At 39.4% G+C, this 25,076-nt stretch overlaps 1 protein-coding gene across 9 annotated transcripts in view; it reads left to right on the top strand.

The window, feature by feature from the left end:
• LOC135749358 (NLR family CARD domain-containing protein 3-like) overlaps positions 1-25,076 on the top strand; it is a 220,381-nt gene that overhangs the window by 170,284 nt on the left and 25,021 nt on the right. For 8 of the 9 annotated variants that reach the window (XM_073812154.1, XM_073812155.1, XM_073812152.1 and 5 more), the window contains 2 exons: positions 6,743-6,916; positions 12,848-13,021. In XM_073812154.1, coding sequence (XP_073668255.1) covers positions 6,743-6,916; positions 12,848-13,021 — 348 coding nt within the window. The remainder of the gene's footprint in view (positions 1-6,742; positions 6,917-12,847; positions 13,022-25,076) is intronic. The other variant, XM_073812153.1, reaches the window with a different exon arrangement.

Below are 25,076 nucleotides of genomic sequence, written 5' to 3'. Positions count from 1 at the left end.
TTTGTGTTTCACTTGTCCATACACAAAAGTCACTTGTCTGGGTAAAGATTTATAATATAATGTATTTTTTGTGTTTTGCTAATCAGTGACGGAGCAAGGGATTTTTCATAGGGGTGGCCAGGCAGGGGCCAGCAGTTACTCTGGGGTGGCAAATAAAATCTCTATCATCCAACCTTAAAATACTTTTAACGGATAAGTCTACCCTTTTGCCATATTAAACTATGTTACTACCTCAACCTAGACGAATTAAAACATACCTTTCTTTTTTCAATGTGTGCACTGTACAGCGGATTGTGAATGTGTTAGCATTTAGCCTAGCCCCATTCATTCCTATGGTACCAAAAAAAGTTTTATTTTGTGGCACCATACTTACTGGTATAACTCCTCATGTACTGTAACGGTCTTTAAATAGGGAAAACATGGAAGTGTTTGGTGGCTTCCCTGTTTGGTACCATAGGAATGAATGGGTCTAGGCTAAATGCTAACAGATTCACAACGCGCTGTACAGTGCACGCATTGAAAAAAGATAGATATGTATTAATTTGTCTAAGTTAAGGTAATAACATAGTTTAATATGGCAAAAGGGTAGACTATTCTGCCGTCCAAAGCCAAAGCGCAGTAACTACACACTTGGTCGAAATTGAGTTAAGGCTTGAAATGAGCTTTATGACATCTGTTCTGTCTTGTGACAAAGTCTCCTGGTTCAATTTTGTCCAGTTTCAGAGAAATGAGGGTGTCAAAATTGCAGTAACTACAAAATCCATGCTAATACCAAGGCAAACCGCAGTAAGTGATGTTAGGCTACTGCGTTTTGGCTTTGTTTCCCCGGCTTTGATACCCCAGATACTGCGGTTTCCCTCGATCGTAACACACAGAAACAACAAACCATGGCACAATCCCGCGGCCAAATGATGTTTGAACTCGCGTTAAAACGCAAATAAACAAATACTGGTAAGGAAGATAGCTAAATAATAACTCATGCTAAGGCAAATTACAGCTTTATAAGAAGTTAACATTGACTAGCCAGCTGCTAGCAAGTTTTGACCTACCTGTGCTCGTCCATTGAAGACAATATCCTCTGACAATAATGATATAATCCGATTCAAGCGCATTGGTGTTTGTTGATTCGAACATCTCTCCACTTTTTAGGCAGCTAATCAAATTGTATTGGCAGGGGTTACTCCTTCAAAAGTTTTATAAGAGTCTGGTAAAGTTTTATTGTTAGGCAAAGATAGCGGAGCCCAGTCAACCTGACGAGCGCAGCCGGGCCAGCAGAAAGCACACTATGTGAAAAAGTACACTTCCATAATAAGTGCTCTTTCTCCACAAACTAATTTTGTAGGCTACTTAATATTAAAACATTTAGTTCAGTACTTCTTAAGCTAATCTTAAAAATATCTAAGTTTACATAACTGTGCTACTTTAAGATGAAAATTAACTAAAATGTACATACTGTTAGTTACCACTTATAGTACATTTGAAACAATAATGTCTTTGGGACAAACATGTTCTTCTATTTTTAAATTATGTTAATTTTTAACTACTGTTTTAAATCAAACCTAGTCTAATGTAATTTTTTTAATAAATAAAAATTAATAAAGTGAGTAAAATACTATCTTTGTGGTAAAAGGAGCATTTTTAGCATTCACAAACATAAATAAAACTATTACAGTTATTAAAAACAATCAAAATGTATTAAGAAGCATGAAGAAAAGTTGAATGAACACATTTAGTTCGTAGATACTGCACTTTGCTTTTGCAATAGTGTTTTAGTTGTGTAAGGTCTTTCAAAGGCAGAGTGCAGTATCTGCATTTTGGGAGTCAAAGGTCACATCGGTGGTCATGGTTTTATCAATAAAAATTTCTTCCTAACAAGGCATTACATGAATGCATTACCACTAATCTACCTACAACATGTTTGGCTGGCTAGTGTAAAAACTTTAAAGCCATTTTTCTCAGTTTCAATGTTTGCGTAGATACTGCACTTGGGCTTTGGAGTATTATAGGTGCGTTAATCAGAATAATGTATAACATACAATTGCTACAATACTTCAATTTTAATTTAAATGAATTGAGATTATACAGAGGGGAGGCACAGAACATCGTGTTTCTGTCTATGCCGACGACTTGTTGTTGTATGTACAAGATCCAGTTTGCTGTGCCAACGAGATTATGCGCTTGCTCGACACTTTTGGCTCCTTTTCAGGTTACAAATTGAACTTTACCAAAAGTGAATGTTTTCCCACTTTTAGTTTGGCAAAGCACTATTACTTTTTCATGTAGAATTGTAAAATAAAGCCGTTAAATATTTTTTTTTACTTTCGAAACCACGCTGCAAACTATCTAGCCTGCAAAAAATATCTATATAGCCTAACGTTACTATCTACAAACAATAATATTATCACTATACATTTAAAAGGTATAATTTACCGGATTAGCATCAATGTATGATCTCTTTTTTGAGATACAGATGCTCTAGCATCATAAATGTAGTATTTTGTGACCGAAGATGACAACATGCAAAATATAACGTGACTTCTTACCTTTTGTGTTGATATAACGACTGCGAATCGAATCCAGTCTGTTTCAGATGTGTGAATGATCCATGAAAGTCCAATAAAATACACCCAATGACCATTTTTGTCCACAATGCGTATAATCCGTGAAATATAGTCTTTTTTTCACATCAGATTTCGCATGAACGTCTTATCGCCTACAATCTGAGGACTATTTGCGTCGTAACACACTGTATATGAGATCACATTTTAGGTTTTAATAAACACGCGTTAAAACTTTGTTTTTAAAAGTAGGCGGGAGTATAATCCATAATATCCAAATAGCACTGTTATTTCTGTGAGCCATGATGACAGTATAGAGGATATCAGCGAAGTTACTGCTCTGTGCTCTCTAGCTACCTGGTGGGTGGAGACCTGCGAGTGGGGTGGTGGGCGGGAAAATTCAAACGGAATGTGACGAAACTGCTAGTTACATCACTTCGGAGCTGAGTTTGAACTCGTGCAATCTGACACTCAAGGCAGAGGACATTCAGAAACCTGTATCCCACTCAAAACAGCATGGATGGATTTTTTTCCAAGTTTTTATGCGTGTGGAAGCATCAGAGACACAAAAGAACCCCCCAAAACCCAGAAAAAGTGAGTTTTTCATAATATGGGCACTTTAAGACTAATTTTCCTTTCCCTCAATTACCAGAAAAATCTCTGATTGAGAATTTAATGTCACCCTCTACAGGTGGTAGCCGTATATCTTTCGTCTACACCATGTTACTTTCATCTAATATGTCCTCTCTCTCCTACCTAAAGATGACTTGGGAAAATGAGCTGCAAATTGAGTTATCGGAGGGCTATGGTCTGAGGCCCTTGCAAGAGTTAATTCCACTTCTTTATGTGCTCAGCTAAGCCTGATTCAGCTAAAAGTCATTAATCGAATGTCATTCCTTTCTGATGTCATTCCTTTCACTTGAAAAACTGAAATATTCAATTAGGGGCTCAACAGAAAAATTTTGTATTACTTTGAATCCCATTTTAAATCTTTAAGGCTGTGTTGCACCAACAAGGATTAGGCCTAAGTCTGGTTTAAATCAAAGCTTATTTAATAATTCTGTTGCACTAAACTTTAAACCTGTTTAAAGATGACATAGAATGATTGAACAGAGTATTTATCCTTGTTCTGTGATGTGACATGTAGACAAAAATATTTAGTTTGGGTCATAATGCCTTAAACGCTTCCTAAAAACCTTTCTCAGATAGCTCTATTATGCGGGGTATTTTAAACAAGTGGTTTTGCACCTATTTGGCTCCCCCTACTGGCTAAACTTGCAATCTCATTACTGATTGGCTGACTTTTCTGCCAATTATTTTAAAGTGGAGGGGCAGTTAGATGCATGTGATGTCATAAGCATCAGTTTTTCAGATTGGGCCGTTTTCTGGCTGACATTTCTAAAAGAGGAATTTCTATGAGACTGAGATGTTAAGCATGTCTAGCACTTTTTGTATGTTCGTGAATGTGGGGTAGACTACCATTATTCAACAAAGACAAGGTAAAAATGGTTTTTTATTCTCTGTCCCCTTTAAAGGCGCTCTAAGCGAATAATGTGCGACGTCACTTCCTGTTGATGTTTGAACTGTTTTCAAACAGACAGAGCGTAGCTAACTCCTCCCCCTCCCCCTCCCTTCCGTGCTTTCATGAACGCGCCCAACCCCCACCCCCAAATCCTTCTTGTCGTTTATTGGCTGGAATACTTTGTTTTGTTTTCTGAAGCTAGGTTTGGCCATTTGTTGATATTGCCGTTTGTGAAGCCTGGGCTGTCTACAGAGATCGCGTTTTTTTACAGTTTGATCAGCGGACAGGCAGCAAGCAGATAGTGAGGAGATGTTTCCGGTATGTAACAAAAAATGTTTTATGGTCTAAAATGCTTCAATTCGCTTAGAGCACCTTTAAAAATAATCAGGTTTTCATTTAAACTGCCATTTTGATCTTTTATCCTGTTGCTCCATTACTTTAAACTCTGTTTTAAATCTCAGTGAGGGATTAACTTTAAACTTGCATATGATGAGGTATAAATATGTTTTTTACAATTAAATGTCTGGCTAAATGATTAGAAACACATACCGCGAGCGTGGTGGCGCCATTCAAAGATGCGTTTATTATAATGTCTCAACAAAGTGAGTTTGGCGGCTCAAAAAGATTATTAACAGCAGCACCGGTGACCGCTACAGATGCTCGTATGTGCTTCTCATCTGTCACGCACGCTCCAGTCAGACGAAGGGCAGTGAATAAACAGACACACGGTGGCGCTTCATGACAAATGCGTCCACACACATTGTTCATTATATCACAATATCTGAGCTTTGCGATATTTCCTGTCACAATATTTCCTGATCTGTTAATTGTTTTAAAAGATTGTTAAATGTTTTTATTTGAATCAGACCTTTAGATTAGCCTACCGGTGTATGTAGGTGATTTATAATACAAAAATTACATTACATTTGCTTGCATAAACTGTTTATTTCCTTTTTGAATGACAACGTCAACATTGTTGCTGTTTAATTACACCGGAAAATTCAACATTGCGGACATAATAAATTGCAGATGAAGGGTCAATACAGTTTAAAGTTTTAATCTAAGATTTGTTAATCTGTGTTTAAATATAAGTGGTGCAACACAACTCGAATTAAAATTAAACTGAGATCAACAAACCCTAGATTAGCTCTTAACTCTGCTTAATTTAATCCTTGTCATGCAACCCACCCTATGACTCTGTATCCTCACCAGATTCTAAGTAATTATATAATGGGTGAACAAGTTTATTTATTTATTTATTATTTATTATTATTATTCTTGTTGCTCTGCCATTATGTTTGTTCCAGGTGAATGACTGTAAAACTTGTGATGCTAACATACTTCTACCATAACACAGACTGCGCATGCAAATATCCACTCTGTATACTCTGACTCCGCCCATAACAAAAGAAAACACATTGCTTGATTCTACCGTCTGTTTTGTGCTTGGTCTTTACACATTACTCGCGCGATTGTCATTAATTAATCGTGGGGCACACATATCATTATCATGATAAAAATACGATTAGTCGTGCAGCCCTAGCCCAGGTTTCTCTGATAGTGGCCTTCAGCTCTTCTGCATTGTTGTGTCTGGCAAATCGTCTTCCTCTTCACAATACCCTGTAGATTTTTATAGGGTTAAGGTCAGGCGAGTTTGCTGGCCAATTAAAAACAGGGATACCATGGTCCGTCAACCAAGTACTGGTAGTTTTGGCACTGTGCGCATCTGCCAAGTCCTAACGGAAAATTAAATCTGCACCTCCATAAAGCTGGTCAGCAGCAGGAAGCATGAACTGCTCTAAAACTTCCTGGTATACAGCCACGTTGACCTTGGACCTCAGAAAACACAGTGGATCAACACCAGCAGATGACATGGCACCCCAAACTATCACTGACTGTGGAAACTTTACACTGGACCTCAAGCAACGTGGATTGTGTGCGTCTCCTCTCTTCCTCCAGACTCTGGGACCATGATTTCCAAAGGAAATGCAAAATTTACTTTTATCAGAGAACATAACTTTGGAGCACTCAGCAGCAGTCCAGTCCTTTTTGTCTTTGATGCTTCTGACGCTGTCTGTTGTGCAAGAGTGGCTGGACACAAGTACCAACTTTATGGAGATGCAAATTTCATTTTCCAGCAGGACTTGGCACCTGCACAGCTGCCAAAGCTACCAGGACCTGGTTTAAGGACCACGGTATCCCTGTTCTTAATTGGTCAGCCAACTCGCCTGACCTTAACCCCATAGAAAATATATGGAGTATTGTGAAGAGAAAGATGTGATATGCCAGACCCAACAATCCAGAAGAGCTGAAGGCCACTATCAGTGCATCCTGGGCTCTAATAACACCTGAGCAGTGCCACAGACTCATCGACTCCATGCCACACCGCATTGCTGCAGTAATTCAGACAAAAGGAGCCCCAACTAAGTATTGAGTAATTGAATAAATCAACTTTTTGATGATATTCTAATTATATGACCAGCACCTGTATATAATGGTATATTTATGATTTTCCTATTGAAATACAATGAATTGAATAATATAAACACAAAGTAATGCTCATAGAAACAAGTTGAAAGCTTGTTTCTCAGATCACACAAACACTCATCCTGAAGTTTAGACAGAAATCTGAGAGATCATTCATGTTCTTTACTCTCTGTAGGCTGTGTGACTGCAGTATTACAGATGAAGGTTTTGTTGCTTTGGCTTCAGCTCTGAGATCAAACCCCTCACATCTGAGAGATCTGAATCTGAACTGTAATAATCCAGGAGATTCAGGAGTGAAGCTGCTCTCTGATGTACTGAAGGATTCACGCTGTAAACTGGAGAAACTACAGTAAGTGTTATTATTTAAATGATTTTTCAAGTGTTTGTGAGGACAATAAATCTGTCAATGATAATACTGATTTAAGATTAGTATTTCTTAACTACATGAATAATTTAATAAAAGCTTTAACTGATTCAGTGACTTCATTTATTTGACTTATTAAAAAAAACATAATGAAAAATAATAAAATACATGATAACTTTAGTTATCTACTGAAAAGTGATGCAGGAAACACTTAATGTTAATAACTATGTTAACTAAGCCATTATTAGAAAAGACTTGAGTACATTAAACAAAAATTACTTTAAAAAGATTATTTTATGTTTTCAGTACATTTAGCTTTAAGCAAAGTCACAAAGTTCAGACCAAACAAACATGAAATTTGATATAACATCATATATGTTATTCATAATTGTATTTTTCACAAAACCCATTTCAAACCACCTCATCTGGGTTTTATATGAACAGTTAAATCATTAAAAGTAATGAAAAATTAAAAATTAAAAGCACAAACCGCTGGTAGGCAGTATCCACGGGTGTAACCACAGTAGCAGCGCGACCGTCAGAGAAGAAGAGACTTGGCAAGTTAACCCACAAATGAAGAAGAAACAGCAACTTGTTGTGTATGATTTGAGAAGACCAGCAGTGATGGAAGTAAATAAACAGTAGTTTGAGTTAAATCACTCCTCAACTTGGCTCATCTTTGTTTTCATCGTCACAAACGGAAATACCTATGACGCAGTTTTTTTTACCTGACGGGAGGGGTTCTGGTGGACCAATCACAGCGCTTGCGGTCCGCGTAGATCTGACGTGCTGTTAAAATTTTTGCGAGGTGCGCGTCAGGCTATGCAGAGCTACGCATAGGCTACAGATAGCCTATGCCGAAGCTACGGTGTAGAACCTACGCACGACTATAAATCGGGCTTAAATGGGTTAAGTGACACCCATTGAAACGCAGACATTGGAGAGTGATCAGAGATTTCCTATTATCAGTTTGAATCAGGTACATAATAAAATAAAATTATAAATAATAATTTCATAGTATCATTTTTATTTCTTAAACATGCACTTCTGACCCTTAGCCTCCTCTTTCTTTACATTTGATCTATAGTTGGTCTTTTTCTAATCTTTTTTCTTTAAAAATGGGCATTTTGCAGATACTTTCCTGAGCTACATTTTTTGAGAAATAAGGAAATGAAGATATTTGGATATATTAAATGATAAAGGAGATATTATAATATATAGAACAGGGCTCTCCAACCTTTTTGTGAGCAACGGCTACAATGGATGAAACAATCTGGAGAGCTACTTTTTGGATATAGTCTACTCAAACCTTTTTTGTTTTACTTGTTATGTTTTATCATTGTTTAAAATGTTAACATACATAAAAGCCAAGCTAATATTAAAATATATAATAAATAAATATTAAAATTGAGGCTATTAATAGAATGGGCCTTGGTGGGTAACTCACAGACTCTGTGCGGGCAACCCATGTTGTAGTCGAAGAACACTGATATAGGACATGTTACTATGGGCACTAATGTAACATTTCTATTCTCCACTTCTGTATAGATCCTAATCGGCCAATGCAAATAAATAATCTTTCTTAGTGTAGTGTACTGAAAAGAATTACACAAAATTACTGAAAATCTATAAGGACTTTAAAATGAATTCATTTGACAGCAAATGTTGAAATCAAAGGTGATACAGTGTCATACAATGGAAAGTCCAAAAACTAAACAGGGTCACCCTAAGGAGCAGAAGTAAAATAAGTAAAATATAGTGAATATTATCATAGTGCATTTTATGTATACACAATACTTAAAAAAACTGTAAATAAGCCTTATGACGGATTTATGCCCTTTATGTGCCACAAATGATATTCATATTGGCCCTCATTCATCAAAAGTGCGTACACCAAATTTCCAGCGTACACCTGGCGTACACCCAAAACCACGGTGACTTTGAGATTTATCAATATGGACGTTGGCGTACGGCACGCTCAAATCCTACGCCTGCTCAGGAGGTGGTGTAAGCACATTTTGAGTTAGTGCAGAAATGCGCAAACACTTCCTAACACCACAAAACGCACTGACAAACTAAAATATATGATATATTATGACCCACTGTAAAAAAAAACTAAACATAGTAATTATAAACTTCAGTGTTTATTTTTATGCAACATGAACTTCAATGTTGTGTGACTTTACCAAAGCATTTGATTTGTATGCATATGTATTCCTTCAGTTGCGAGCCGTTTCAGGGCAGAGCACGTGAGCGGAGCTGAGCGTTGAGCGGTGCAGTAATAGCCTACCATCAGAGCGCCTTTTTCCGAAAATTCCCCTCGCTCAGGACCGCTCGTTTAATCCAGAACGGCCTTTGATAATTTGCTAGTTCGAGAATCTGTAAAAACGTCTAGCAATAAGTTATGGAATTCAAGCCTTATACATAAATGTAAAGTAAAAATCAAAGTTAAGATTGAGCAGGAAGAAAAAATTGAAAGGGACTGCGGAGAGACTGTAAAAGTTTAGCAATCCTGGAATCTGAAGCGGCACATTGCAAGAAAGCACAAGGATCTGCTACGAAAACATGGTAATAATGCATCAAAAGGTAAGCTAGTTACATACTATTCGATGATAAATAAATAGCTACACATGAATGGGTAAGGTAAAATGCTTGTGTTGAATGGAGCCATAAATCCGATCATGATGACATGCGGACAAAATCATGGCCACGAATTATCTTTTATGCTACATTATGGACACTTCCTTTTCTTATTTAGTCTAAAGTATAAAATTCGTTCCCAATATTCAACAGTTTGTTCCTTGGAATTAATTATTATAATATTTTGTAATTACTATTACAAGTATTATTAATTCAAATTATGAATTAGCCTAGTAAAACATGTGGATGTCGTGGAAACAAATTGTTAATTTGAATTATATACGGAGCTCCGTATCAAACTGGATCTTAGCTAACAAACAACTGTATGCAGTGTTCGAATTATGTCAAAGCTTATGGGGGGTCCACTACTAAAAATAATAATACAAATATTACAAAATGTCATGCAATTATTAATGTCTTTAATCCCGCTCTTTAAACTCCCAAATAAAACAATTTTGTTTCTTTCCACTTCCCCGGTTTGTCTTCTTTGCCGTCTTCCATGTGTCAATGTCGTAAAATGAGGGCGTGGGGGAGGTGGAGACTTGAATTTATATGGGCGTGTTATTCTTATGACGATCGTTTTCAGCCGCGGCATTTATGAAGGGCAGATATTGCGTACACCAGAATATCAACGGTACGCACAGTTTCATAAATCAGGCGGTGAGAGGAGTGTAAGCATAATCTTACGCCAACATATACGCCCGTTTCTACGCAAGAATGATAAATGAGGGCCAATGAGTATATTTCATATCATAGATGAAATCTATTATTATTTTACAGGCTTAAAAATATGTGTATTTTCATTGGGACACATGTAATATTGGACCTAAATGGGGTAAAATAGGTTTATATTGATTGATTAATTAATTAATTTTATTTGTTTTGTAATCACACTCTTGTAAGCCGATCATAAAATGATAATTTTGCCAGAAAGTATTGGTTTATAATGTTTAAAAACCTTTAAAGTTCTCTGAAGTTTCCATGGTGACTCGTGAAATCTGTGATCCATTGACAATGCATTTATGTTGTGACCATGAGCCCGCGTTATCTCTGGGTTACTTTCAGTGGGTTGATTAAACTACCTCTTAAACTGTCAAATATCAAAAAAAGGAGTGCTGCCCGGACTCAAAAAATATGTAAAAGTCGAGGTGCTCTTTGGATAGGAGAAAAGTGGTATAGCAAAATAAAAAAAACTCCAAGGCACTCTCTAAAAAAGTAAAAAGCCTTTATTAATACGGCTGGTCATAATAAACCTATTAAAACTCTGACTGTTTCGGCAAACAAGCCTTCGTCAGGGAGTAAACACATTTCAACAAACAGGAAGAGATTTATAACCTTTGACACCAATCAGAATAACACCATCTGTTAGAAATTAAGGTACAGAGTTGTAGGATTATAAACAGTCCACTAGATGTCCTCCTTGGTCCTTCAAAAAAATCATAATAATTATACAAGCAAGTGTCAAATATTATACTGACAAAAAATAAACTAAATCAATAATTTAAAGAAAGACACTCAAATCAAGCTCTTCATTAAGACCTGGGTATCTATTAGCCTGTAATTTATCAATCCAAAAACTTTCTCTCTGATTCAGTTGTTTTTGTCTATCACCTTTTCTTAGTGACAGTGGGTTATGATCAATGCCACAGACCTGTAAGGACGATGGATCACTCTTATGGTGTTCCCTATAGTGTCTCGCCATAGGATAGTTCATATTACCTATTCGAATTGTATACCTATGTTCAGCCAGTCTGTCTTGTAGACGTCTCTTAGTTCTTCCAATATGAAACACTTTACGTTCCAATCTGTATATAACAAAGACAGTTTTTACAGCTTATAAAGTGGTTAATTTTGTATTGTTTATGGGATACTACATCATCAAAGGTTTAACTCTGTACAACATTAGTGCAATGATTGCAATGGTGACATTTATACCTCTTAAACTGTGTTTTGGAACCAACATAACCAGAGTAAGCAAGTTTTGGGTTAATCAACCCAGAGTTTAGGGTTAATCTGATGGTAAATTAACTTTACTTGAAAATCACTTGAAAATCACAGACACTTGCAGAAACTCCATGAAATGAACTTTAGTTATGTTGTCATGAATGAGAATTGTCAGCACTTGTTTGAATAAAAGTCTGTGTAGTGCAAAATGAGTCATTCATAATCTTCATCTGTTTTCATCCAACACAATAAAATGTTAAATATATTAAAGGATTAGTCCATTTTCTTAAAAGAAAAATCCAGATAATTTACTCACACCATGTCATCCAAAATGTTGATGTCTTTCTTTGTTCAGTCGAGAAGAAATTATGTTTTTTGAGGAAAACATTGCAGGATTTTTCTCATTTTAATGGACTTTAATAGAGCCCAACAATTAACACTTAACTCAACACGTAACAGTTTTTTTCAACGGAGTTTCAAAGGACTCTAAACGATCCCAAATGAGGCATAAGGGTCTTATCTAGCATAACGATTGTCAGTTTTGACAATAAAAATAACAAATATACACTTTTAAAGCACAACTTCTCGTCTAGATCCGGTCCAGCGCGAACTAACGTAAATGCGTAGTGACGTAGGGAGGTCACGTGTTACATATATAAAACGCACATTTGCGGACCATTGTAAACAATAAACTGACACAAAGACATTAATTAGTATCAGTTGACAAACAACACCGTAGGAACGGTCCTCTTTCTCAACACTTGTAGACACTGGGGCGGAGTTTTGCGTTCGTCCTCTGTGACGTCATGACGTATTGCGTGGGGTCACGCTGACACTTTTAGGACCGGATCTAGACGAGAAGTTGTGCTTTAAAAGTGTATATTTGTTATTTTTATTGTCAAAAATGACAATCGTTTTGCTAGATAAGACCCTTATGCCTCGTTTGGGATAGTTTATAGTCCTTGAAACTCCGTTGAAAAAAACTGTTACGTGTTGATTTAAGTGTTAATTGTTGGTGTCTATTAAAGTCCATTAAAATGAGAACAATCCTGCAATGTTTTCCTCAAAAAACATAATTTCTTCTTGACTGAACAAAGAAAGATATCAACATTTTGGATGACATGGTGGTGAGTAAATTATCTGGATTTTTCTTTTAAGAAAATGGAATATTCCTTTAAGTAAAGCTTAGATTTGAAAAGTTTTAGAATAATAGTACATAATGGTAACATACACAACATGAGATTTAGATATTTTTCCTCAGATCACACAAACATTAATCCTGAAGTTTAGACAGAAATCTGGGAGATCATTCATGTTCTTCACTCTCTGTAGGCTGTGGGGCTGCAGTATTACAGATGAAGGTTTTGTTGCTTTGGCTTCAGATCTGAGATCAAACCCCTCACATCTGAGAGATCTGAATCTGAGCCTTAATAAACCAGGAGATTCAGGAGTGAAGCTGCTCTCTGATGTACTGAAGGATTCACGCTGTAAACTGGAGAAATTACAGTAAGTGTTATTATTTAAATGATTTTTCAAGTGTTTGTGAGGACAATAAATCTGTCGGCGATAATACTGATTTAAGATTAATATTTCTTAACTACATGAATAATTTATTCAATAAAAGCTTTCACTGATTCAGTGACTTCATATATTTGATGGATTAAAAAAACAATGAAAAATAATAAAATACATAATAACTTTTGTTCCCTTTCAATATGGTTCACTTCGCATTGCGTCAGTTAGCTGACGCTATGGGGGGAAACTCCTGTTTACTCCGTGACTGAAGCCTATTGGTTAACGTCTGTACAAAGTACAGACCAATGACGTTTGAACCCGCGCGCGGGAGGAACGCGTCCTTATTTAAGCGCGGTTCAATCGTCAGGAGCTCATTATTTTCTCCTTCAGCGCGAACCTCTCGCTGCTCCGAAGAAAAAGAAGAAGCCTTACCTCGCCGTTGACAAAAGCCCTGCAGCGGAGTCCAGGCCTAGCGTCTTCCCCTGCCGTTTTCCGGCTGAGAACCGAAGATAGCAGAGTCCAGGTCTAGCGTCTTCCCCTGCCGCTTTCCGGCCGAGAACCGAAGATAGCCTTCGCTTGCCGTGGTACGAGCCCTGTGCAGCGGACACACGCCTGACGAGGTCTCCCCTGCGGCCGCCCGGTAAGATCAATATTTTTAATATAAAGCTATAAGCTAAAAGAGCAGGCGCTGTTGTAATAGCGTCCAGCACAGCGGCTCGGTGAGCCTCTCTGCTATGAATTTCCTCCGAGCGCGTTACCGGTCTGGCACCTCCCACGCCGGGACCGCGCTTATGCTTTGGTTGTCTTATCCATGTTTCGTGCTCCCCCTGCTGTTCCTCTCTCGCCGGGATGAACACACGGCGAGCCATGAGACTAGATGGATGCATAGACAAGCACACACGGACTAACCCCCCCGTGTTCTGTCACACCGCAACCGTTCATGCTACAGAGTCCCTTCGCTCCTCTCACATTCAGTGGCGAGATCTCTGGCACATATATTAATCCCCGAGTGCATCGGGTGATATCGTCACGACGCATGGCTGTTCTGTCTGTGTTGCTACTCCCCTCTGCCGTTCCTCTCTTGTTGAGATGAACAAGCGGGGAACCGTAGACCTGGATAGATGCATACGGCAAGCAAACACGGGCGGTCTGCCCCTGTCTCTGTCATAGCACAGCCACTCGTGCTCCACGCTCGCGGAGTCCCACGCTCCTTTCCCCACAGTGGTGAGGTCTCTTAACGGCTTAGCTAGCACGCGGTATTACGGCTCGCTGCCTCTAAATGCAGCTGTCCAGTGTTCAACGATTACAGAGCTTCATGCCCCTCCCCTCCTGGAGCGGCGCGATCTCATTCGTCTGCTCGATAGGGCCGATTCGCCGCTATTGGAGCACCAAGAACACTCATTATAAGAGAGCTTCATGCCCCTCCCCTCCTGGAGCGGCACGATCTCATTCGTCTGCTCGATAAGGCGGACACGCCTCTATTGGAGCGCTAAAACACTTATTATAGAGCTTTACTGGCCTGAGCCGATCTCACTTCAGATAGCTCATTCTTCGTCTGCCTGGTAATTTCTCTCTGGTTTAGACGGAATCAGAGGCAGAACGAATATGTTTATAATATACTGAGGCCCGAATACCTCCCTTTATTCAGTCCCGTCCTATATCAGTGCGCTGAATATTGGTACATTCTTATATATATACCCGGTTTTTCTGCCCTTTTAATAAACGGCAAAACCGCGGGCCTCACGGCAGACTTCCTCTCTGCGATGGGTTCAGTCTGACATTAAACTACCTAGACATACTACCCTGCTCCGTGAGCCGTTTGGTCACCGTCACTACTGAGGCTTGTGCACCTGAACGGCTGAGCTCTGGTCTCCGCAGCATAGCTGCATCAACAGAGAACGAAACTGTCTGGGAAAAAGGGGTTATGTCGCGCCTCGGCTGGACTGCCCTGAAATGTTTTCTGTGTGCTGTTTATCCAAACATACTGTGTAATACTGTCGGCTATGCGACCTCACTATAGTGGCGAACGGTATTTAATTCCTCTAAAAAGAGTAATTTCTGTGCTTACTATACTATGTATTGACACCCACGGTTGTACGGTGTCTCTAAACACTTATCGCCTTACTGACAAGCAATCAGTAATACGCACACACGGCCCGCTGTCCATAATTCTATCGACGCTAGCCGAAAAAACCCCGGTTTGGCCATATACTGTGTATTGACACCCCACGACTGTACGGTGTCTCTAACACCTTTCTGCCAAATTCGCTCGCAGCCCACCTCAGTTTCTCCGCTACGATGCTGATGGCGCAAACGAGCACGGTCTTACGGCTGTTATTCTCTCTTCCTAGAGGAAGGACAGCCTCAGACTTTTGCATGGCTCCAAGCGTTTGAATCGCGCCCTCTCCGGACGGCCACTCAAAGGCTTACAGCCAAGCGGTTTATGACGTTTTTCGGCCATATAGCTGATTTATATTAGCGGATCCGAAGACGCTCACACCTCCGCTCCAATACTCGGAGATATTAAGGGTAATATCAACCTCAAGTGAGCTTGCTACCCGCCACAATAAGTTTCAAAGCTTAAAGCGCGTGCACAGTCAGACGCGCGTGGCATCTCGTTTAAGACGGGCGCACGTACCCCTCTAACGAGCCTCAGAAAGCTGAATATCGTGGCATTGTTCATAAGTCCACTTCAGTTTGACTAAGCAAAGGTCCCGCCCCGAGCTGACGGCCGGGAAGCTTGCTTAAGTTACACACTGCTGCATGAAGTGCTGTCATTACGAGCTAGCCCAGCATTTGCTGTGGGTTGAACACGCTTTACGACGGCAATCAGCCTTCGGCGCGTGGAACGCCGTTTGTCTCATATAAATCACCTTGTACTGTGAATACGGTACATTAAGAGGATGATTTAGCACTGCAGCACTCTCGACCGTGTTATTGTGATAATGCGGTCGGGCAATCTACGGTGGTTTCATTATTTACCGAACCAGACTGAGATCTCGCCCCCTGAACAAGCTGACGAGTCATCTCCTTTATAAACTCATTGCATCGCTTTATAAGCTATGTTCAATCAGAGTGATACGCATCTCATGCTTAAACTACCAATATTAACCCATTACGATGGGCGTGCGGAGATGGCATCCGTGGGACACGACCTACATTACGTGCCTTATGACACATTGACACAAGCTGCTAGGACCCCTTTCACGAGGCGTCCTTATGCAAAGTCTGATCCATTCTGTCTAGTGACATTTGAAAGTCAAAACCCCCCGCGAATCGTGGGTGGAACACTTTTCTCCTCACTACAGAGGCACGGCGGCTCTCTCCTACCTATATCTATGTGGCCGTGATAACAGCGAACCACGCTTTTACGACCGACCATTCATTTAATTCACAAGCCTGTCATCTCTCAGATGCGGACGGCGGCGGTAACAGCGAACCATGCTTTTACGGCTTGCCATTCACTTTATTCATAAGCCTGTCATTTCTCAGATGCGGACGGTGCCCGAGGCACAGCGCTCTGGAACTGTCCAAGGTCCTGTATGACACATACGTCTGACGTACATCAGACGATCAGCTGTTCATCTGCGTCACGGATCACTCACTAGAGCACCTGTCAATACAGGCTATTTATGGATCGTTGACGTTATCACCTCCCGTGACAATTATGCTCACTTGTCTTAGAGCATGGGCATGGTCTTAGAGGTTTCTCATTTGACAATTGTGACACGGCCGGCTGGTCCCCGCCGTCCACGTTGTCAGTTTACAGCTTCGACATCCCTGCTTCGCGCACTACTGAGGTTTGTTGCATTAAAGCTGCGCCCATTAGCTCACCTGTATGCACGATATGGTTTTTAATTATATGCGTCCACCGTGCGCTTAGAGAAGCTCACATGTACACGCTATAACATTTTGGTATACAATAAGATGCGCTTGGGAAAGCTCACCTGTATACACAGCTGTGTCATGCTTTGTGACACATACATTGTTGTTCATCTGTGTACGTTCACGGTGCGTTGGGTGCCCACCGTTACGTTCATCAATCATATCTGTACACATTCACGGCGCGTTCTGTGCACTGATTTATCTATACGCATTCACGGTGCACTGAAGAGTTCACCCGTGTGCGCACAATTTATTATCAGAACACATGACGGCGCGCTCGAGAATCTTGCCGGCCTGTGCATTATAACACTCTGATTCATCTATATGCATTCACGATGTATTCAAGTGTTCACCTGTGCCCGTGCAATTTATAGTCAATACACATTTACGGCGCGCTTGGAAAGCTCACCGATCTGTGCACTATAATACTACCTATATGCATCCCGATGCGCTCGAGGGTGCACCTGGGTTCACACTATTGTGGTATCTGTATAATCCCACGCTACGAACCGTTCTGCCGCATATTATAGTCAGATCGGCCGTTCGTGAGCTTCGCAGATCACTCACTACACGTATGTCTGTTGCTAACAGTGGTTATTTAGATGGATCGTTGAAACCATCGCACTGGCTCACGCCCCTCTATGAGCTATGTCCTATATAGAGCCCACTCTGTGCGAGTTTGGCTTCTTCATGAACTTGGTCTACAGGGGTATCTATATCTATATTTGATATCTGCTACGCGGCCGGCTGGTCTTCGCCGTCTACGTTGTCAGATTGTACAGCTTAGACGTCCCTGCCCTACGAGCGCAGGTTCTCTCGGCTCAATCATGCACGCTCATGCGTTTTATGTGTACACCACGGTGCGCTCAGCGAGCTCACCAACGTGACTCTGAATTTACTTATCTCGCACAGCCGCGGCGCGCTCGGTACCTCGCCGTCTTGTGCTATGTTATGTGCCCCCGGTGCGTTTAAAACCCCACCGTGTGCGCGTCAACAATTTATATGGTGCTTACACATTTGCTTTTAAAGCTGTGAATATGCCGGGTATAGGGCCACACGCAGTGTCTCTCCGGTAAGGCACTTCAGTACGTTGTGTATGCACGGCGTGATGGGATTACGTTCCCCCATAGCGGCAGCTAACTGACGCAATGCGAAGTGAACCGTATTGAAAGGGAACGCTTAGGTTACTCACGTAACCCCGGTTCCCTGAAATAACGGGAACGAAGCATTGCGTCTCTTGCCGTGCTACAAACGTCTACGCAGCGAGTGTTATTCGGCTGCGCGCTTCAGTCGAATAATAATGAGCTCCTGACGATTGAACCGCGCTTATATAAGGACGCGTTCCTCCCGCGCGCGGGTTCAAACGTCATTGGTCTGTACTTTGTACAGACGTTAACCAATAGGCTTCAGTCACGGAGTAAACAGGAGTTTCCCCCCATAGCGTCAGCTAACTGACGCAATGCTTCGTTCCCGTTATTTCAGGGAACCGGGGTTACGTGAGTAACCTAAGCGTTATCTACTGAATAGTGATGCAGGAAACACTTAATGTTAATAACTATGTGAACTAAGCCATTATTAGAAAACACTTGAATACATTAAACAAAAATTACTCATCACATTATTTTATGTTTTCAGTTAATTGAGTGCTTTGTGCAATTTCTGCTTGAAAATCAGCTCTAGGATCAGTTTCTGTAATTTAATCCAAATATAAAGTAAGGGAAATGTACATCCAGCCGGTTGTTTTTACTGAATAAATGCTGACAGGATGATCAGGACTTGTATCACTCAGGACTGGGTTCCCCAAAACCTTCTCAGCTGTACGTCGTTCTTAAGCTGTACCTTATCGTTAAAACGTGTTTCCCGAAACATTCTTAGTTACATATCCCTTCTGTAAGTCATATGTTCGGAAAGTTGGTCTGGAGCACTCTTAATTACTCACTGCATAAAAATAGCTGTATATGGACAAATACGGGATGGGAAATCCCTGCTAAACTTTAGGTTTGCCAGATTTTTCAGGCAGAGTGCTTGGAAACGTAAAACACAGAAGTAAATTCGTGAAACATCCAGAAACCTTACGTATGTGGATGTATATAGGAACTGGTGGAAGTTTCCAGGAATCCTTACAGCTGGTCGTGAGGAGGGGTGGGTGTGAGGTGTGAAGGGCTTTTTATATGTTAATGACCCACAGGTAGAGGTGTCTTCTTTGTTTTCAGAGCTGATGGGGGGTTGAATTAACTGTCTCTTCGCAGCACATATTGTTGTAGTCTACATAAAAACTGTGTTTGCTAAATACGTTTATTATTAATATAATTTAATTAGTCCATTTAAGAAACTTAGCATCATTCAAAATAACAAAAATTCAATGGACACAATTACCATTTTAATGTGTGAAAATGATGTCTCTGACTTTTCATGTCTAAGAGGCTGTTTACACTTGGCATTAACATGCGTTTTCGTTGATCGGATCACAAGTGGACGACGTTAATGCCAGGTGTAAACGGTGTTCAAAACGTTTTGAACGCGTCCACTTTCGACCACTTTCAACCACATTCAGAGGTAGTCGAAACCACTTTCGATCAGATCGCTTTGGAGTTGCGGAACGCAATGTGGTTGAATGCGTTCGAACAGCCACATGCGACCGCCTTCTCTTCGCCCATTTATCTAATCTGAGGTATTAAACACAAGTTTTACGTCTTTTTTTGACTTCTGGCGCGAACACACGTTGAACAGCGCTATTTTTAGCCTTTCATTGATAAAACTACTGCGGGGTGTTCTCCGTAGTTTCGTTTTGAAAGCGTGAAAGTTGCGCGATCCTATTTCATCGATTGCGCTGAAAATTCAGAGAAAGCTCCAACAAATAAACGTACAAAACACTGTGCAGCATGTATACTTGCTAAACAAGCAGCGGGCTCCGACATAATATAAGTTTGCGTCCATATAAACTCATAATTACTCCCGCTCGCGTTTGAATGACAGCAGAGAGACTCGCCCACCGTCTCACAGACCACCCCCTCACAGTATTCAGGACAGATGCGGTCGAAAGTGGACAAAAGAGACAGATTTAAATACCAGGTGTAAACGCAATGTGTCTCTCTCGTCCACTTGTGATCTGATCGATGAAAACACATCTTAATACCAAGTGTAAACAGCCCCTAAGGGGCACTCACACTATCCAAACCCAGGGGCGCTGTAAAGGGGGGGTAAACAATGACGATTCTCGGGGCCCACGAGTAAGAGGGGGCCCAGAGAAGCCCCCAAAATTGTGGTGCTAAAAAATATTTAATAGTAAAAATTATTAACTTTAAATTATTCTATTTGCTGTTTCCTGGTATCAATTTTTTTATTTGTTTAGGAAACACAAATGTCCGTGGGCCCCTTTCCCCCCTCTCAATTATCATAAAATGATTCAGTCCGCCCAAATTGCAACACAGCTTGACTTCACTTATAGCGCCGGCAGAATATCAACTTGGCAAAACTTAATTTAAACAGCGCAAAATGACTGCCTGTGGACGTTATAGATAGAAATGATTATATTTCTGTTTTTATTCTGCTTTATGATTTATTTAGACAAAGTTATTTACTATGCAAATTTCAAAACGGTCAAAATGACGCCTTGTTTGTTCAAGTGTTAAAAATAATTACCACACGGCAAAAAATTATTTTCAAGAAAAAAAATCTTAGTAGTTTTGTCTTGTTTTCAGTAAAAATATCTAACATTTCTTATATAAAGATGCTTTTTCATGATGAGCAAAACGATCCAAGAAAATTAATCTAGTTTTTAGACCAAAAATATCAAATGTAAGTGATTTTGTGCATAAAACAAGCAAAAAAATCTGCCAATGGGGTAAGCAAAAAAATCTTGAAAATTTTTCTTAAACACTAAATTCAAGAAAAATTTGCTTACCCCATTAGCAGATTTTTTGCTTGTTTTATGCACAAAATCCCTTAAATGTAATATTTTTGGTCTAAAAACTAGACTTATTTTCTTGGGTCGTTTTGCTCATCAAGAAAAACCATCTTAATTTAAGAATTTGTAGATATTTTACTGAAAACAAGAAAAAAATACTAAGAATTTTTTTTCTTGAAAATAATTTTTTGCAATGCATAAGTTTAAATGTTACGGTTAGAATGACTGCTGGTGGCCGTTCTAGTGTAAAAGTGCATGATAAGGGAACTCAATTTTCTCCCCATGTTAGGTCAAGAAAACGCTGGAAACTTTCTTACTTAGTATTTTTGTCTTGTTTTCAGTAGAAATATCTAAAAATTCTTAAATTAAGATGCTTTTTCTTGATGAGCAAAATGACCTAATGAGTCTAGTTTTAAGACAAATTAATATACAATTTAAGTGAAATTGTCCTCAAAACAACCAAAATGATCTGCCAATGGCGTGAAAAAAAATTGTGAAATAAGATTTCTTTTTTCTTAAACACTTAATTCAAGTAAAATTTGGTAGTCAAAATACCATAAAAGCACATGATTTTATGTAAATTAATATGAAAAAAGTCTCAGCTGTGTTGGGGGCCCTGTCAAGATTCTTTTCATGGTGCCCAATATCCTTAGCAGCGCCCCTGTCCAAACCAAACTGCGCTCGGGCACATTTGACCCCCAAAGCCTGGTTTGTTTGACTAGTGTGATCACTCTGTTCCGTGCCCGGGCGCGGATTGGTTAATCGCGCTGCGGCCGGGTTGCAGAGGTGGGCCGGAGCGCGGTTCACTTGGGCTCAGGCGCGGAAGGCTGTGGTGTGAGCGCAATCGCGCCTGAGCGCGATTCAAAAGGTGAAGACGTCAGTTGCGCGACCACTCACCTTCATCTGCCTCCGTAAAAACCTTTTGATGTGAGCAGCGGGGTTACGTGAATGTCCGAGCTGCACACGTGACAGATCAAGCAATATGATGACATGTGAGAGGGCTGTCTGTAATCGCGCACCAAACGACTCCGAATAAAAAACACAGACTTATCATTACGGTGGGTTCCAGTGTTAAGAGAGCGCTTTACTTCCTGCTTTTTTCAAAACAATCGCATCTTAATGACGAAAGCGCGCCCGGACTCGGATCGATAAGAAGTACAGTGTGAGTGCGTGCACCTGGGGGAGTAGGGAGGGGTTACAATCGCGCTGGGGCATGGTTTGGTTTGGTTTGGATAATGTGAGTGTGCCCTAATGCAGTCTGGAGGAATGCAACAAATGTTATTTCAGAACATATATTTCCAACACTTTGAAAACATGTCTCCAACTGCCTTATGTGAGGATCTCTCAATGCATACATCGTAAAGCAGTTCAAAGGAGACAGTTTGTTTCAAAAACATCATGTAACACATTTTTGCTAGCTAGGATGTTGATAAATTCAGTACCATATTCATAAGTCAGTGAAATGTAAAGCTGCTTATTTTTGCTGATGTCTCATGTTTTGAAGTTCACTGTTTCTATTGTTATTATAATTCTACCCTAACATTTCATTAAATCTTTTAAAATAGAAACAAACAAACAAAACAAAATCAATAGACAGGTCCATAATCTAAAAGTCTTTCACATGTGAATGCAAAACATGTTGGGTCATACAGACTGACAAACTCAGGTAAACTTATCTGCAGATACCTGTCAGCTACTGTACTTCTAGTCCAGAGGTGTTGAAACTAGGGCACATAGCCCAAAGTTGGCCCACAAAAGACCTTTAATTTGGCCCGTCATGCTACGTGAGATAAGGAAAAAGTATAAAAGTCATTGACGCAGATATATTTATATTTCTAATGAAACATTTTCTAAAATGTTTTTTTTTTTAATTCTGTACATTACAAAAATTTAAATTTAAATCAAATGCAGGGGATTAAAGTTATTTTTTTAAAGTAAATGCATACTTGAAGGTGTATAATATGCATCACCAAACCTAATGAACTCTGGTACTATAGCCATGGTACTATATGACATGTTTTTCATTGTTATTTAATGAACTAATTTACAAAAAAATAATTTGAGTTCATGTTGTAGTTAATGATGACTCTTCATTAGTTTATGTTCAGTAAGTTCATCATGATTCATGGACTCTTATTATTAATGAATTATAAAGTGTTACCGAGATAATAGATAAAGTAGTTTAATGTTTCCAATAATGAGCAGTTAATCTACTAAACCAGGGACAATTCCTGAGGCATGTTAAAGAGTTTTGTATTTCATCAAGAAAATGATGATTCAGTAACAAAACACATATTGTTAAATAAAAACTGGATAAAACACAATATCTACAAGTGTGTTTACTAAATACATTTATTATTTATATAATTACATTCGTTATATTTAGGAAAATCTGAGCATCATTCAAAGTAACTGCCAACATGTTTGTAAACTAAACATGTTTTGTCAACGTTATAATCTTTATACAAATATTTTATATTTTTATTAATGATCAAGAATAAAGAACAAAGCATAGTGTAAAAACGCGGATTATAAAAGTACAAAAGCTATATGGGGAGGGTGCAGACCTGGAGCCGGTAGATCTACGCCCCTGGCAGTTTTACGCCCCTGGCAGTTTTGCGCCCCGTTGTTCCTCATGCTTCCAGTAGGGGGAGAGGGAAATACAACTAGGATACTAGCCTATTTAAACAACCATTTATGAGCACTATTTATTAATATTACACATTTAAGCGATAATTGTAAATTACAGTGTTCACTGCAGTCTGCACACTACGGAACCACAGACAGTAAAAAATCCATATAGTCCAGGTCTGGTCATCTTGGTTTTTATTATTGGAGATAAAAATAAGGATCATGGGTTTAAATAGTTTTGAATTATGATACAAGTGTTTATTAGCGTGTTTTCCTGTTATTTCCTATGGCATTTGAAATCGATTGGACCCAGAAGCGGCGCATGATGAAGGCACACTTAACTATTTATATTTATTTATAAACTGTTTTTATATACAAGAGACTGACTGATATATGATGTTGTGAATTTATATTAAGTTACATTTAGATATTAACCATATTTAGGCCATTAGACATACAGTAGGCTACTGTAATCATATGGATCCTAAATGAAATATCTGCTGTACAATTCACAATTGGTCGTCATACAGCTACAAAACATGTCCTACATAGCATTTTTTGAAGACAAACACAATTTAACTTTTCTAAAATTTCAAGGGTCATTTAAAAGAAAGAGACGATATTGTGGTTCACAAAAAAAATTTATTAACACCATGACTTGGTTATTTCTTTACAGCATGACTCTTGTAGATGACTCTCCTATGGTTTGCCACTCTTCTTTGAATGTTTTTTTATCCTGCTGTCAAAGTGCTTCCGCTCACTGATAAAAAAATAAATAAAGCAAAGGTTGAATAGTGTTAGAAACAATGGTTATGTCATGACCTGATCTCTCTATTTCTTGTCTTATCCGAGATTGAGAGATTAGGTTGTGACAGTACAGTACGTGTCTGCCCTGAGAGAGTTGTGTGACATGCCCTTCCGCGGTCCACGTTTCTCTCAGGGTTCGTGAATTGTTTGCCGCTCCCTTATGTTTGATTAAGCTCCAGGTGTATGTTATTAGAACTCCCTATTTAATACCCTTCTGTCCTGTCCTCCGTGCGTTGGTATTCTTCTGTGTTCCCTGCAAGTTTGCCAGAGTGTGTTCCTGTTCCTGATATCATGTGTGAGTTTATGTAGTTTAGTGTTCTCAGTGTTTATGTAGTTAGTTTAGTTCTCGTGTTTGTTTATTGTATTGTTTTACCCCCTCGTGGGTGTTTTTGGTTCTGTCTGTTATATATATTAAAGTATTCCTGATTTTAGTCTGCGTTTGGGTTTTCCTTCGTCTTCCTCGTGTACCAGCCGTGACAGGTTACTTATAATTAATGGCAGGATATCATATCAATCGTTTATAAATAATAAATGTTGCATCATTATAATACAATCAACAACAATAACTTTAGCAGATTATTTAACATACCTCAATTCGTATCGCTTCAAGAAGATCTGCTGCTATCATACGGTGTGCTGTTCTGATATATGACACGGCTCATATACTAATATACAGCCGCCCCCTACTGGACGCATGAGGAACAACAGGGGCGTAAAACTGCCAGGGGCGTAGATCTACCGGCTCCAGGTCTGCCCCTACTCAAATAGTACGAATCATAGTTGGAGAAACAAACTACCTTGTCACGACTGTTTCCG

Source organism: Paramisgurnus dabryanus, chromosome 16, assembly GCF_030506205.2.
Source record: "Paramisgurnus dabryanus chromosome 16, PD_genome_1.1, whole genome shotgun sequence".
Lineage (NCBI taxonomy): Eukaryota > Metazoa > Chordata > Actinopteri > Cypriniformes > Cobitidae > Paramisgurnus > Paramisgurnus dabryanus.
The sequence above is the reverse complement of the archived record's forward strand: the minus strand, read 5'-3'. Positions and strand labels throughout refer to the sequence as shown.